Source organism: Anopheles merus, chromosome X (genome assembly GCF_017562075.2).
Source record: "Anopheles merus strain MAF chromosome X, AmerM5.1, whole genome shotgun sequence".
In the NCBI taxonomy this organism is placed as follows: Eukaryota; Metazoa; Arthropoda; class Insecta; order Diptera; family Culicidae; genus Anopheles; species Anopheles merus.
In genome coordinates, this window is record NC_054081.1 from 145186 (window position 1) to 159251 (window position 14066).

The 14066-nt window shown below is 46.4% G+C and overlaps 2 protein-coding genes across 3 annotated transcripts; one reads left to right on the forward strand and one right to left on the reverse strand.

Annotated features, from left to right (window-relative positions):
• Nucleotides 1-10: 10 nt before the first annotated feature.
• LOC121603443 (tyrosine--tRNA ligase, mitochondrial) lies at nt 11-13558 on the forward strand. 2 transcript variants are annotated; one of them, XM_041932133.1, is made up of 3 exons: nt 11-895; nt 10956-11813; nt 11893-13558. In XM_041932133.1, the coding sequence occupies exons 2-3, from the start codon at nt 11671-11673 to the stop codon at nt 13139-13141; spliced, it is 1392 nt and encodes a 463-aa protein (XP_041788067.1). In that variant the 5' UTR covers nt 11-895; nt 10956-11670; the 3' UTR covers nt 13142-13558. The 2 variants fall into 2 exon arrangements, with proteins under 2 accessions (XP_041788067.1, XP_041788075.1); XM_041932141.1 differs by having other exon boundaries at nt 11-881.
• Nucleotides 1532-2567, reverse strand: LOC121603457. Its single transcript, XM_041932187.1, has 2 exons — nt 2258-2567; nt 1532-2162 (listed from the first exon to the last, which is right to left on the reverse strand). The coding sequence occupies exons 1-2, from the start codon at nt 2563-2565 to the stop codon at nt 2102-2104; spliced, it is 369 nt and encodes a 122-aa protein (XP_041788121.1). The 5' UTR covers nt 2566-2567; the 3' UTR covers nt 1532-2101.
• Nucleotides 13559-14066: the final 508 nt, after the last annotated feature.

Sequence of the window (14066 nt, forward strand, 5' to 3'; positions counted from 1 at the left end):
CGAGCCCTTCCCCACCGCCGGCCCTGTTCCGTGTATGTGTGTGCGCGTACGTTAGTGGCGGCAACAGGCGAGCAGTAATCGCGTGGCGAGCTTCACGACGACCACGACCATCACCACCACCACCAGCATAAGTGCGCTGTATAAAACTAATTTGGAGGCAGGGAGTGGGGTGAGAGTGAGCTGAAGGGCTACCCTTATAGATGCCGGCAGCAAGTGTGTTCTGCACCATGATCGAACGATCGATTGTCGCGGCTGATAGTGGTGGCTGCTGCCTCGGCTACTGCGGGGAAGGACCGAAGGGAGCAGGGGGTTGTAATTAATATTTCGTACGTCGATAAAGCGAAGTTCAACAACAAAAAGTGCACACTGTCAGCCAAGCACGGCAGCCAGATAAGGGCGGGTGGCGAATTTTGCTGGAGCTTGCAACTTTTTGGCAGCGCGCTGTGCGCCTCCGTGTGCGTGTTTCGTATGGCCACATATTGCGGGTGCGTAAGCAGGATGGGTTGTTCTTGTGAGGGACGTATATTCCGAGTTAATTTTGCGGCGCACCCGAACGCCGCCGAACGAGCGCGCGCGCCGAAGCCGAAACCGCACGTCCCGCCCGTGGTGCGTCCACGTTGCGTAGTGGCGGTGAGTGCGCGCGCGCGCGTGTGCGTGAGCACGGCGAGGCGCGATTGGTGTTTTCGGCAAATCTTTTAGCAACAGCAGAGGCAGCAGCAGCAGCAAGAAGAAACGGCAAGCGATACCCTCCAAAAACCTACGATCTGCTGCCGCGCCAGCAAATACAACACACACAAACATGCGGTGGGGCAATTTTGGAGGTTTGGGATCGCCTGATAACGCACCCCGCGCGTCCCTGGAAATGACCGCCCTAGCACATGGTAGGATTTGATATGTATGTGTGTTTGCTTTTTTTCTTCTTCTAATTGGTGCTGTAAGATATTGTTCGTGTTGCTGTTGTTGTTTGTTTGTTTGTTGCCAGTTTGGCGTTGCGGTGGAGTCAAATTTTAAGGTGACGTACGTACATGCGTTCATGCCTGTGTGTGGCATTTCATTCTTTCAAGATTGCTGACGCGCGTATCGGAACGGTCGGAAGATGATTGTGCAAAAAAAAAAAAATAATAATAAAAATAAAACCCTCCGAACTGTGGCGGATCTTGGGGCAACCTCCCGTTTGGCGCATTATAGATGATTACCGAACCCTAACCATTTTGTGAACAAATGCATTGTGAGCCGCACATTAAAAGGCAAACCGGAAACCGGATCTGGAGCGCAACCCATGGGACAGGAATATCTTGGCGCAAGCCTCTAATCATCATCAGGGACCGTATGACGTGACATTTGCCACGACGACACATGACCACAGCGTTACATTTGGTAAAGGGCGTCCGAGCATCGCGCAACAACAACAACAACAAGCAACAACAACAACTACGAACCTGACCCCGTAAACAACCGGGTGCACTACATTGTTGCGGCGACAAGTGGGATAAATTGAGTTGTTGATCGCGCTGGTTCAGATTCGCGTGGTCAAATGCCCCACACCCCACACCCCACACCCACCCTTGCGAAGGGTGGTGGGAGGCGATCGCCAGCAAACGAGCAGGCCCTTTCCCTAATTAGACCCGTCACACTGCAGCAACGTACGTGGTAACGTGGCTCACCGTTACTAAGCACCGTGTGTCTTTGCCGAGGGGGTTGGATTGAGAGGAGGTGTTTGTTTAGCGTTCCACGTTGCCTTCGCTGCAAATTTCCTGCAAATTCTGTTAAAGTTGTGCCCTAAATTGCGCCCATTTTTGTTTTGTTTTCGCGCTTTAAATGCGTTTTGTTTGGGGCTATTTTTATTGTACGCTACCGTTTCACGATTGATCGCTAACTGGACCGTTTGTCTGCGAATGTTTATTTTAACGCCTGAATGCCAGCGAGTTGGCAAATTGTTTTCGCCAACACGGGTGTTTCGCCGGCCCGCCAGCGAAAAACCTTTATGCTGATGTGACATTAAGTGACAGTTTCTAATTCGCTTCACAATCGGGTGCAAATTGGTACGAAAATTCGAGGGTGTGTTTATGCGGTCGTAACAGCGTGGGCAAACAGGTTGCAGTTAGCATACCAACATCATGGTTTGTGAGGTAGGAAGAGGTCTCTTGTGGTGCTTGATAATACTTTGCAAATAACAATAAAAACAATCCAGATTACACATTTGTGGTTTGTTTGGGAGGGGGGGGGGGGTTTGATACTGCAAAGAGTCTAGACATACCTTAGATACCTTAGCAAGATCTGAATGATCTTAACAAGCACCTCAAGCGACACACTATCCAGTGTCTCGGAACAGTCCGGGCGTGGGGCACAGCAATGGTACCCAATCGATGGCAAAAACACTGTTGGCAGGTACACGCGCGAGCTCGCGCACCCCAGCGTAAACAACGGTTTGGGCTGCATCAAAACAGGCAAGCGAAAAATACCGCGCAGTAACGCTCCGCAGGCGTTACGCAGCATATACCGCGTGGTAAACCCGTGATGACGCTGCACTGCAGACGACGCCACCGACCACGAGCGTCGCTGCATCGCCTCTTCAACAACTGACGCAATTAATCAAGCAATGTTAGCAGAGTTGTTTTTTTGTTGCTTGGATTGCTTGCTACTTCCAACCTTCCAACTACTACAATGGGATGATCATCATGTGCCTGCCGGAACACTACACACACGTTCCTACTGCTAATCTCAACTCCTTGTTATGCCTCGCTGAGGACTTTCGTGCGAGAATTGAGGTCCAACTGTCGATTGATAGTGCGTGATAGACGCGTTGGTGCTCGGATGCGGCTCGATACTTTCAGCAATTCAGGCGACAATTGCGTCCATTGGAGCGGTGCGCATTATTTCGTTACCTTGCATGCAATTTTGCAAACATTTACCCTTTTTCTTCGGCAGAAGATGGGCAATTCTAGCCCAATTTCTTGGCTCACACAAACGCATCTGGCGTGCGCAATGGGAAGGTTGCACAATAACCGCCTTAATGCAAATGGCATTGAACGCTAGTTCCCGCGCGGTCGTACTTTTCGCAACAACTAGTGAAACCAGCGCACAAACAAGGTGACGTTGACGTTGACGGCATCCCTTCCGCGCCGAGATGACGCACGATCGGGTGGCCGCTAGAGAAACGAAGCAGCTAAACAACCGTTCTGGAAAGGCAACCTAGACGCACACATACACAGTTACAAACATAGATTGATTTACAAACAAACAAATTCTACGCTAAGCGACATCAGCTGCTGCCGATTTCCGACAAATCCTGGATTTGCTTGCCCAGGACGAACCGAATCACGAAAGGTCCCACCGGAGAGCGTGACCTCCGTACACGCCTACAGACATGTAAACCATCCTGGTTTTCCAGAGTTTCAGTTTCTTACCACCTGCTCTAAGTTCCTTTAGTTTGTTGTTGCCTTGAATACCGGTATAGCTGCAAAATGCACAAACAAACAAACCCGCTAGGGATAATCGAATCGGATCGGATCAGATTGCACCACACGTTTCGGTTCCGCGTGCCCTACTGATGCCTGCCACTTCTCTTTGCCGTCTGACGTCCGCAGGGAGACGGCTAGTCGTTACCGAGCGGATCGCGGAGCCGCGTTGCGGTTGACGGGAAAGGCCAACACCTCCGATCGCACATTAATATCAGCGGGCATCTCTCGTCCGTATCACTTCCTTCCTTATTGCCAAGTGGGGACGTCGACCGCGGCAAGATGTGTGTTGCTAAAACAGAGCACCTGCAAGATGGTGCTGGACTGCAACATCTTGTACCGCACCGGAAATTGGGTGTTTTATCAAGGTCCGGTCTGGTGGTACAGTCGTCAACTCGTACGACGTAACAACATGCCCGTCATGGGTTCAAGTCCCGAATAGACCGTGCCCCCATACGTAGGATTGACTATCCTGCTATGGTAACAATAAGTCACTGAAAGCCAATGCTCACTTCACTAGTGGGTACAGGCAGGCCTTGACCGACAGCGGTTGTTGTGCCAAAGAAAAAAAAAATCAAGGTCTCAGTGGTGTAAGCTGAGCCAAGGTATTGATGCAATGCTATTAGGTTGCTAATACCTTGCTTAAAGAAAATCTCGATTGGAAAAAAAACCTGATGTTAGACGGGGGCGTTTTTGGATATATCTTTATGCTCTACAGATGGATGTCCAGTTCGATGAATACATCTTTTCAAAGGAACAGATTGTGAGGGGTTCAGTTTTTCAGCTTGAAAAATATGTAAATAAACGCCGATTTATGAGAGACATGATCAGTTGAGCTACTGTAGGATTGATTTGATAAGCTGAAGCAGAAATATTGTGTCAAGAAAGGTAAAACATTGTTCGGATCGATATTTTAATATTAATTAAAAGTATTAAAACCCATTCCATATATCATCTTTGTTTGTACACAAATGGTGAAATCCAATTTGGCGGAACGTAATAGTCAAATGGATACAGTCCAAAACGGGTCAGTATTGCACCATTACTCCTCCTAGTAGAATTAAATGTTTGTCCAACGTTGAAAGGTACCAGACAATACCCAATTAGAGACGACGAGGACTTTAAATTGAGTACTTGAAATGGAAGCAAGAAGAGCATTAGTTAAAGCCAACCGCAAAAACTATCAGGGAATTGAGCTTTATCACGGTCAAACTATTCTTCTGTAACTTCCCGATAACATTACAATATTTTAAAGTCCCAGCCATGCTTCAAGATTATCTCGTGTCCGAGAAGTTATTGTTTTTGAAATATCTTTAGATCATCCAGACAGTTGTCTAGCGCTATAATTGACTCACCAGGCTATTCAAAAAAATCTATGGTCATTGACACTGGGAACCTGTTCATTTTCCAGCGATTAATTGCAGTAAAACTCAACAATTCGCACATTAGCTAGTCGTCTCAATAGCGTGCCCTGGCTGCTGTTGGGGATTGCTTTAGTGTTCCTCCCCGCACATACCCACTGTCCAAGAGCAGGATCCTGAGGAGCATGGGCTGCATTTCGATAAGGTTGGTGGGCCGGTCGCTGTTAAAAAACACCAAACATGGTCATCGCGGAAAAAACAAGAAGAGAAAACAAGTCAAAAATTAGCCCCGCCAAAATGTTCGTGAAGGGGCCCGTCTCTGTTTCCACACTGTCTCTGCGAGTGTGTATGTGTGTGTTGACGAGCTTAATCGAACAACCAGCACTGTTGCTGCTACTGCTACTATCTACTTGCGATCCGCCAAGAACCGGCTAACGGCAAACGAATTTGTATGTGTGTATGTGACGGTGAGTGAAGGAGAAAAAATTCCGCAAAATTCGCCACTCACCAGAAACCCCGAATTTTATACCTCCCTCTTCCTCAGGACTTCCTGCACCTTGCCACTTCCATCTTGTCTAGCGCTCTTTTCCTGTCGTTCGCCTTCAAAGCTCCCCTCGAAATGTTCTCTCTGTCTCTCCGCTCCTCCGCAAGCTTATATAATTTCGGGTGTGCGTCGAAATTGCGTCTTACTTTTTATCGTACGGTTGCACATACGGGACGAGAAGTGAGGCAACATGGACTGATGGATAAAGATGAGGAGGACTACACGATTTCCAAAAAAAAAAAGTATCTCCAAAAGACCCCTCATCATCATGATAATAAGGAAGGGAAGGGGGATGCTTTGGAGCCGTTCTCTCTCGTTCTTCGACGTTTGCGCAAACTTCTTCTTTTGCGTACGCGCGGTTGAGCTCGTTCGTTTTTTTCTTGCACGACCACGCGTAACCGGTTGCGGTTGAGACCGCCAGAGGGCGTATATTTTGTGATGAATTTATTAATTCATATGCTGTATTCTGTTGATAACTTCTACTTTTCTTCTACGTGCTTTACTTACATCAGAGAACGAGCAAACTGCTCTCATAGTCAAAGCTCCCCATTTCGTTGGGTACTATTTCGCCAACGCCCAAATTCGAGCCTCATGACCGATTGATGTTTGCGCGCCATCTCTTGGCTTCCATTTGCTTGCGTGCTTTAACCATTTCATTTTTGGCCTTTGGCTCTCGTAAACAACATAGTTTGTCAATGTTCGGTTCATTTCAAGGTGAGCGATTGAACATGCCCCAGCTTGTGCCATTTTTCGACTTCTCCTCATACCCCATTCCTCCTTCATCTTTTCATTTAATTCCAACAGAACACAACAACGTGGCACAAAACGGCAGTTAACGGTGATCACGTGGCTCACAGCGGCCTAATGGCACTGCCGATGGAGGCGCACGGTAGCCATGCGGTGGCTGGATGCGGTTTTTAGGTTTTAACATAAAAAAAATCAATCAGCAGTACGATGAAATGTTGTATCAAGTCGCGAGTTGACGAGGCAGGCAGATGACATGGATAAATGATAACAGATATGGCGCTGGCAGTTGTTCGTGTATGCGTGCGTGTGTGTGTGTGTGTTTGTGTCGGGTGGCGCGAACGGTTTTTTTCCAAAGGGGGAGAGTTTGGCGGACGAGAGTTTGCGACTGTCGTGTGACGTAAAGTAAACGCAGCGCAAACGAGCCAAGACGCAGACACGCGGCGACACCGATAGAGGAACCGGTTTCGGTCGAGCCCAAAACACGTCCACCAATCATGGTGCGCTGTTGTATACCCGCGGTTCTCCACGTCCTCACCAACCTCTTGCATGTAACCCCTTTTGGACCCGACCGGTTTGCCATTTCTTGCTGGAGATGCTGGAGAAGACCTTCGGAATAACTCTTCCCTTCGCTGTCCCTGCTCCTATGCCTTCTTTGCTATAGTTCTTGGAAAGGGAGTTCTTCATCAGAAAAAACGAACTCCAAAACGAACAAGTCAACACACAATCACACATACACAGAAACTGCGAGTAAACAAGCTGCTCTTTCTAGAGTAGTATCATTAGCTGGCTGTTCCTCTCACGCACAGCGCGTCACTCGCATGCACACATGCAAAGGGATGTCAATTGGCAGAGGGCTCGACTCAGGGCTCGGCCAATCAAGCGCGCCAAGAACCAATGCAACGTGTTGGCGCAGGTAGAGGCAGGGAGCTGTCACCTAACCTCGTTTCTGTTTTCGCGATCGCGCGAATCGATTCTATTATCGAGCAAAAAAGGGCATCCGCTCACCTCCACTAGCACCTCGACGCCAGCTCAGTCAAGTGCAGCTGCTTCCCTCGGCCCGGCTGCGGGAGATCACTTTGATTGAGCGTAATTGTGGTCGATCGTCGCTGAGCGAGCGAAAAACAGCCCCGTCGCGCATTCCAACGGCCAATTCACTTCATTCCAGAATGTTCAGGGTTAGCTTTTCTCCAAAAAAATGAAACGGAATACACACCGCTGCGTTGTAGGAGTGGCCCGCGTACGCACGATTATAATTTGCGCGTTTAGGCCAGACCTAAAGATGGGCCACGCATTGGGGCGAAGGCACGCATTGGAAATCAGGTGAATCAGATCAGGTGAATTTGAATGGTATTTTCAATTCAAGAAAAATGTTGATAATAAATACACCAGATTTTGTAGCTATGATGTAGGATGCATTATGGGCGTAAGTGACTTAGTCAATTGACATACATAAACTAAGAAAATGAAATCCATACATCATACCATTTTTCCTGTAAAATGATGATGAGGATCTGTGCACTTGTGTCGCACAAATGTATAGCCCTGGAGCCGTAAATGATTGACAGCATAATTCGTAATTTGTAATACAGCTGGACGGTGTTTCCATTTTAGTGACATACTCGGTACCTGCTTTTGCACATACGCAGTGTAGTGAAATAAAAACAAAAAATGCGCCTTCGCGCAGTATGGCGCCGTAGCAGTTTTGCAGCCAGCGCTCGCTTAGTCATTCGGGCTGACGAATGTACAAAACAACAGTATGAAAATTCTCTAAATAATAGTAATAGCAATAATTATTTCCCCTGCGGTATAACATACGCAGCATAAAGCGATTGTTGCTGATTGGCGTCACGGACGGTGGCCCTGAAAGGATAAAGCTTTAGTGAGCGCTACCGATAAACAACCACCGCGCGGCAACAAACAACGGTGACGACGAAGCCGCGTGGAGTGTATCACGCGACACACTTTTTAAGGAGGGGAACCACCCCTCCACCGCTCTGTGGGTGCTATGCTCATCCGGCACTATCACAGCAAATCTTATCTCTTATTTTCTTTAATTAATGAACTGCTTTGTATTAAAACGTGTTTACTGGCACTGAGTCGCCCGTTTTCTTGTTTTCGTGGAGTGACAAAGAAGGACGACAGCAGCGACGTAGTGGTAAAATATGTTAACCTTTGTTGTTGCTGTTTTCGTTTGCGTCCTGTACACAATCAGTCGGTTTTTCCTCTCTCGATCGTACTAAAATGATGCAATTTTGAACTGTATTTCATCCACGATCATCCGTTGATCCGTTTGACTGCCTCTGGGGGATTTCGTGTTGCGTTACAAAAGCTCGCGATAACGCCTGTAACACTGGTGGGCCCGGTCACTCTAGTGTTGGGTGTATCTGAATCAGATTCATGAATCTGAATGAATTGGAATATCGGATGAAAAGATTACTTTATCTCATAAGATTGATATACGCTGAGCATCTTTTTCTTCTAGACGATCATGTCGAACTAAACAGGCTTTCGAGACTTATTAGTAAATACCACACAGACGGATAAGAGAGACCTTACTACGGGTGGACGGTGTATGCGAGGCTTGAACCTACGACGGGCCTGTTTTTAAGTTGTGAGAGTTGACGACTGCATCACGGGACCGCCCCCAATTCAATATCTTGAAATTCATGAATGTCGAAAGATTCATGAATTTTCAGACATACATGAATCTTCAGCGATACACGACTCTTCACGAATACATGAATCTTTAGAAATTCATGAATGGATCCATACATCTTAACAAGTTCATCAAAATTTGGAAATTCACAACGAACGCTGGACGCTTAAGATTCATGTGAATGAATCTTAATTAAATATTCATGCAGCACAACACAACCAAGCGCCACAGATTAAGCTTAAACGACTGGATAATGGAATGCTCATACCAATGTGGGTATAGGATCTAGGTGGACTTATAGTTTTGGCGGGAACACCATATTGAATGAACGTATGACCGGAGTGGATTCGAATTTGATACACGATTTGATTGATTCGATTAGGTTGACAAACGTTGACAAAAAGTGACAAAAAGTGACAAAATTTGACGTTCGCGAAAAAGCATAAACAAAAGCTATTTGGGGCAAGGTGTGTTTATCTAGAAGGTGAATTATTAGCGCGTTTGCCGTGCGCCATGATTGAGAATTGTTATGTAAAATCGCATACAATTTTCTATACCTTCTTCCAGCCCTTCCTGATTTTTATCCGGTGCCCCCAGTATTGTTATGTCATGTCGTGAAATGTCTTTTTGTTGTGAAGCACTTCACCTCCTAATAACCATACACCTTGATTTGGCGCAGTTGTTACACATTGCTATGATAATAACGCTAAAATGCATGTTTCTAATTGATATATGTACCTATTTAGTACTTCTTAAACAAAATATCGATGATATTCGGATGTTTGAGGTTTTTGTCGTTCTTGTATATATTTTTGGTGCGGCCACGAGCAAAGCTCTTTTTTGCCGTTGACAAGCAATTTTGATAAGGTTGAATTTTTTTTCAACATTTTGTCACCTCCGTGGATACGCGTTATATCATTTCACTCACACTACGATCGCAACAACCATTCACACGCATACATCATCAAATGATCGAATCCACTCCTGTCGTTTTGTATTCACTTTTTTACCACATGGCCAAGAACTGTGTCAAATAGTGTAGAACGATTTGACAAATAACCAAAAGTTTGTTATAGCAGTTTGACATCTGAGAGCCCTTTTTGATTGAAATTTTGATTATGATTTTAATGATGAATCCGGCTTGTTATCGCGATAAAATTGTTAATTAGTTCATAAATTTCATAGGAAGAGTATTTATGCCTCTAGTAGTAATATATTTGTGAGAGTATGATGAATTTTCAAGGCCACTGTGCTGTCAAATGGCATCCAAGATGGCCAAAACCGATTTTTGCTAATATCTGATCTCGTGCCTACACAGTCGTTGCACATGGCTGTCAAATCGTTCAGGATAAGATCATGTAATAATCACGCTAACGGCTCCGGAGCTCCGGAGCGGTTGGTCTGGAGCTGGCTCCGGAGCCGTGGGTTCAGAGCCGGCTTCAGGGCCGTTGGTGCGCTCCGAAACGCTCATCACTAGTTCACATGCTACCTTTTCTTTGTAAGGCTGGAAATAGACGAACGGAGATCGTCGTGGTACCGCGAAAATCGCATATGACTTGAGCTGTCAATTCTGTTATAAAATCTGACAGGTTGGCGAGATAATCGCGCTTCGTGTATCGAACCATCCGAGGGTTGGTGACGATTGAATGTGCTAAGATGATTTTTTTAATCAACTTGCGAATTAAATTATTTATTTCACATAGTTCATGCAAAATAAAATACAAAACTCGTTTCTCGACATGAGTTTTCACACAAACCCATCAGAAAAAGTAAAAATAATCGGTTCTCGCTACCGCGAAAATCTCAGCAATACCAAAGTTGGGTATCACTGCGAAACAGCAGGCGCGATTAGAGGCGCGGAAGATTTGACAGCTCTACTGTTCTACAACTGTTATAAACAAGCCGCGAATTTCGCGGTACCGCGACAGCCTAAGGGCGGTGCAACGCTGATTGAATGCGATTTTATCGGACGAGATTTATATGGGATTTGATAACATCGATTTGATAACTTCGGACGAGCGATTTTGTCGTCCGACATTATTTGTCAAATCCCATATAAAAATTTGACAGGCCGTCCGATAAAATCGCATGCGAAAAAGCGTTGCCACAGCCCTAAGTATTAATTAAAAAGTGTTACGTTGTATAAATTGTACCACTGATCTAGGAGCAAAATGTTCATGTCTTTTCAGAAGTCACATGTGAGAGTCAATATAATGAAAACGCAAATAGCTAAAACTATGTTTCCTGTATGCAGCTACGCAAACGGCTTTCGCAAATGCGACAATCACTCTGCCGCCTAGAAACAGTGTTACATCCAGTCCGTGTGAACTCAATCCAACGCAAGTCAAATACAGGCGGTCCCCGAAAAACACGGTTAATTGGGACTAAAAATGGACGCAAAATACCGCGTATCTCGAATTTCCGCGTTTGTCAAATCTCGCAACTTGCAGCCAAAATATCACTAACGTTCGTGTAATTTGGTTTTTGTCTTGGTGGTTTTTGCCATCAAATTAATTATGATTCTAATTAATATGATTCTGGCTGAATCTAACAGTTTTAAACCTTTTAAAATAGTTTTTTAGCACTCGATCAATACGGAAACTAGTTGGCATTTGACAATTGATGTGTCAAACCAGTACAATTTACTCAGAGAACTGTAAAATTTAGAAGATAGCGTATCTCCGAATCCGCGTAGAAGAGGTACCGAGTATCTCGGGGACCGCCTGTATAGTTTAAAGTAATCCAAGGCCCAGTAGCTATAAAGCTTTCGCCATAAAAGCTTCTTCGTGCACGCTCTCACGCCACTGTCAGTCGGATGTAAATAAACAACCGCCAGCCGGTTACATCAAAGCGGCATTTTCTCTCCATTAATTTTCCTGCGAGATCGATAAAAAAAACCCCTTCATGTTGGCTAGCACACGAACATTTCAGCTCAAGGCAAGACTCAAAACATTGCTCCGACAGCCTGCACGATGGTACACAGAGCGAAACATTTTAAAGCTGAGAGACCGCGGTTTCATACAGGACGTTTTCCCAGCAGAAACGATGTGAGTAAGAAGGCAGCTGCAATCCCCTTATCGATTGTGTTTTTTTTATGCATATATTTTGTTTGGTTACACATTTTAGTGATAAAGCCAGCTCGATGTTAGGCTCCACCTGCCAGACAGTGTATGCCGGGTTCGATCCAACCGCCAACAGTCTGCACGTGGGCAATCTGCTGGTGCTGATCGGGCTGTTGCACACGCAGCGTGCTGGCCACCAACCGATTGCACTGGTTGGCGGTGCCACCGGGCTGATCGGAGACCCTTCCGGCCGCAAAACCGAGCGACAACAGCTCAGAACGGAAGCGGTAGAGCACAACGTGGCGTGCATCAGGCGGCAAATAGAGGCAATTTTCGCAAACCACGAGCGCTTCTTCTGGGACCGACCTAGTCCGCTGAAACCGGTGCTGGTGGTGAACAATGCGGACTGGTACAGACAGTACAGCTTCGTCGATTTCATGGCGAACGTCGGCCGCCACTTTCGGATGGGAGCGATGCTTTCGCGCTCCTCCGTCCAGACCCGTCTGACGAGCGAGTCCGGCATGAGCTTTACAGAGTTTTCCTACCAGCTGTTCCAGGCGTACGATTGGTTGCATCTGTTGCGCCAGCACAACTGCCGATTTCAGCTCGGCGGCTCGGACCAGATGGGCAACATCATGTCCGGCCAGGAGCTGATCAGCCGCACAGACGGGAAGGAAGTGTTCGGGTTGACACTGCCCCTCATCACCAACGAAGAGGGTGACAAGTTCGGCAAGTCGGCAGGCAATGCGGTGTGGCTGTCGGACGACCGCACCTCGCCGTATGCGATGTACCAGTTCTTCGTCCGTACGCCCGACTCGGAGGTGGAGAAGCTGTTGCGACTGCTCACCTTTCTGCCGGTGCAGACGATCGAGCAGACGATGGCGAGGCACCGGCGGACGCCGGAGCTGTGGGAGGCTCAGAAGCTGCTGGCCGGCGAGCTGACGAAGCTGGTGCACGGGGAAGCGGGCCTATACAAGGCGATGGCCATCAGTCGGGCACTGTACAACGGCGACCTTTCCACGCTCGAGCAGCTGGAGGTGCGGGACGTGGCGCAAAGCTTTGGCGGGGCGCCACTCTGCGAGATACTGCCCGAGCCGGGCATGACGGTGCTGGATGTGGCGTTGCGGGCTCGCTGCTTTCCCAGCCGTGCTGATGCGGAACGGATTATCGGTGCCGGCGGGTTCAGCATCAACCTGAAGAAGGCCAAAAATCCGGCCGAGGTGCTGTCACCCTCAGTGCACATCCTGTCCAACCGAATATCGCTGCTGCGGGTTGGGAAGCGAAACTATTACATCGTCAAGTGGTTGCTGTAGATCAGCGAAAGCAATAAAGGAAGAAATTATAGCGCCATATGGAAACGGTCTCAGGTCGGATGTTCTATAGATCTTAATTTAGAAGCATATTTCTATTTCTATTCTATTTCTAAAACTTGAGCCGGAAAAATATGGTATAAAGCACATTTAATAATTTTATTTATTTCATTTCAACAAGCATAATTTCAGTAAGAAGATGATAGCAAGCTATAACGTTATGTTCTGCTTTACATAATTACGTGAAATAGAAAGATATATCTCCAATGCAAATACTTCTAATTAATTCAAACTTTTTGTATTACTTTTGGGAATCGATTGCGGTGTTGGTCTTGTAGCGGCTTGCGGCAGCCCTGAATGAACGGGACAATCAACGAGCACACTACTAAGGCAGCGGTAATCGCTGATACGGGCTTGCGTGCGTTTTCTGAAAATGTGTGGAATTTGACACCCGCAGCGGGTGACAGTTTGCAACCACATGCGTCAGAATGAAATAATTTTGATTTTTCTGTACGCACCTCCGCAGTAGCGATTCCTAAGCGGCACAGATTGCGCTAAAACGACTGAAAAATCAAATTTCCATAATTTCCAAATTATTAAATTCATGTTTTTCCGATGAGAATATTTAAAATTTGCCATGAATTATATTTGTGTTATATTTGTGTCAATGAGGATATTTGTGTTTTTTGTTATGACAATGTGCTCTTATAACCGCTTTTTCAAATATCCTCTTCATAACGAAATGCCACCCTTGTATTGAACTGTCATTTCTCAACAGCACCGATAAACGGACAGACGGATAATAGCTACCCGTATAAACGGCGCTCCACTGCAAGCCACAAATGGCTTGCAAAGAAGAATGTTAGAATTTAAGCTTAGAATTAATCAACCGATTGAAAGGGGCGAATGAGGCCAATTGGCTCAAAGT

Bases quoted from the DNA above. Each gene is read 5' to 3' on its own strand.
- LOC121603457 (XM_041932187.1), bottom strand. From the start codon at position 2,565: ATGCAGCGACGCTCGTGGTCGGTGGCGTCGTCTGCAGTGCAGCGTCAT. The intron at 2,163-2,257 runs GTATGTCTAGAC...TTATTTGCAAAG, and splicing joins ATCTTGCTAAGGTATCTAAG to TATTATCAAGCACCACAAGA.
- LOC121603443 (XM_041932133.1), top strand. From the start codon at position 11,671: ATGTTGGCTAGCACACGAACATTTCAGCTCAAGGCAAGACTCAAAACA. The intron at 11,814-11,892 runs GTGAGTAAGAAG...TACACATTTTAG, and splicing joins GTTTTCCCAGCAGAAACGAT to TGATAAAGCCAGCTCGATGT.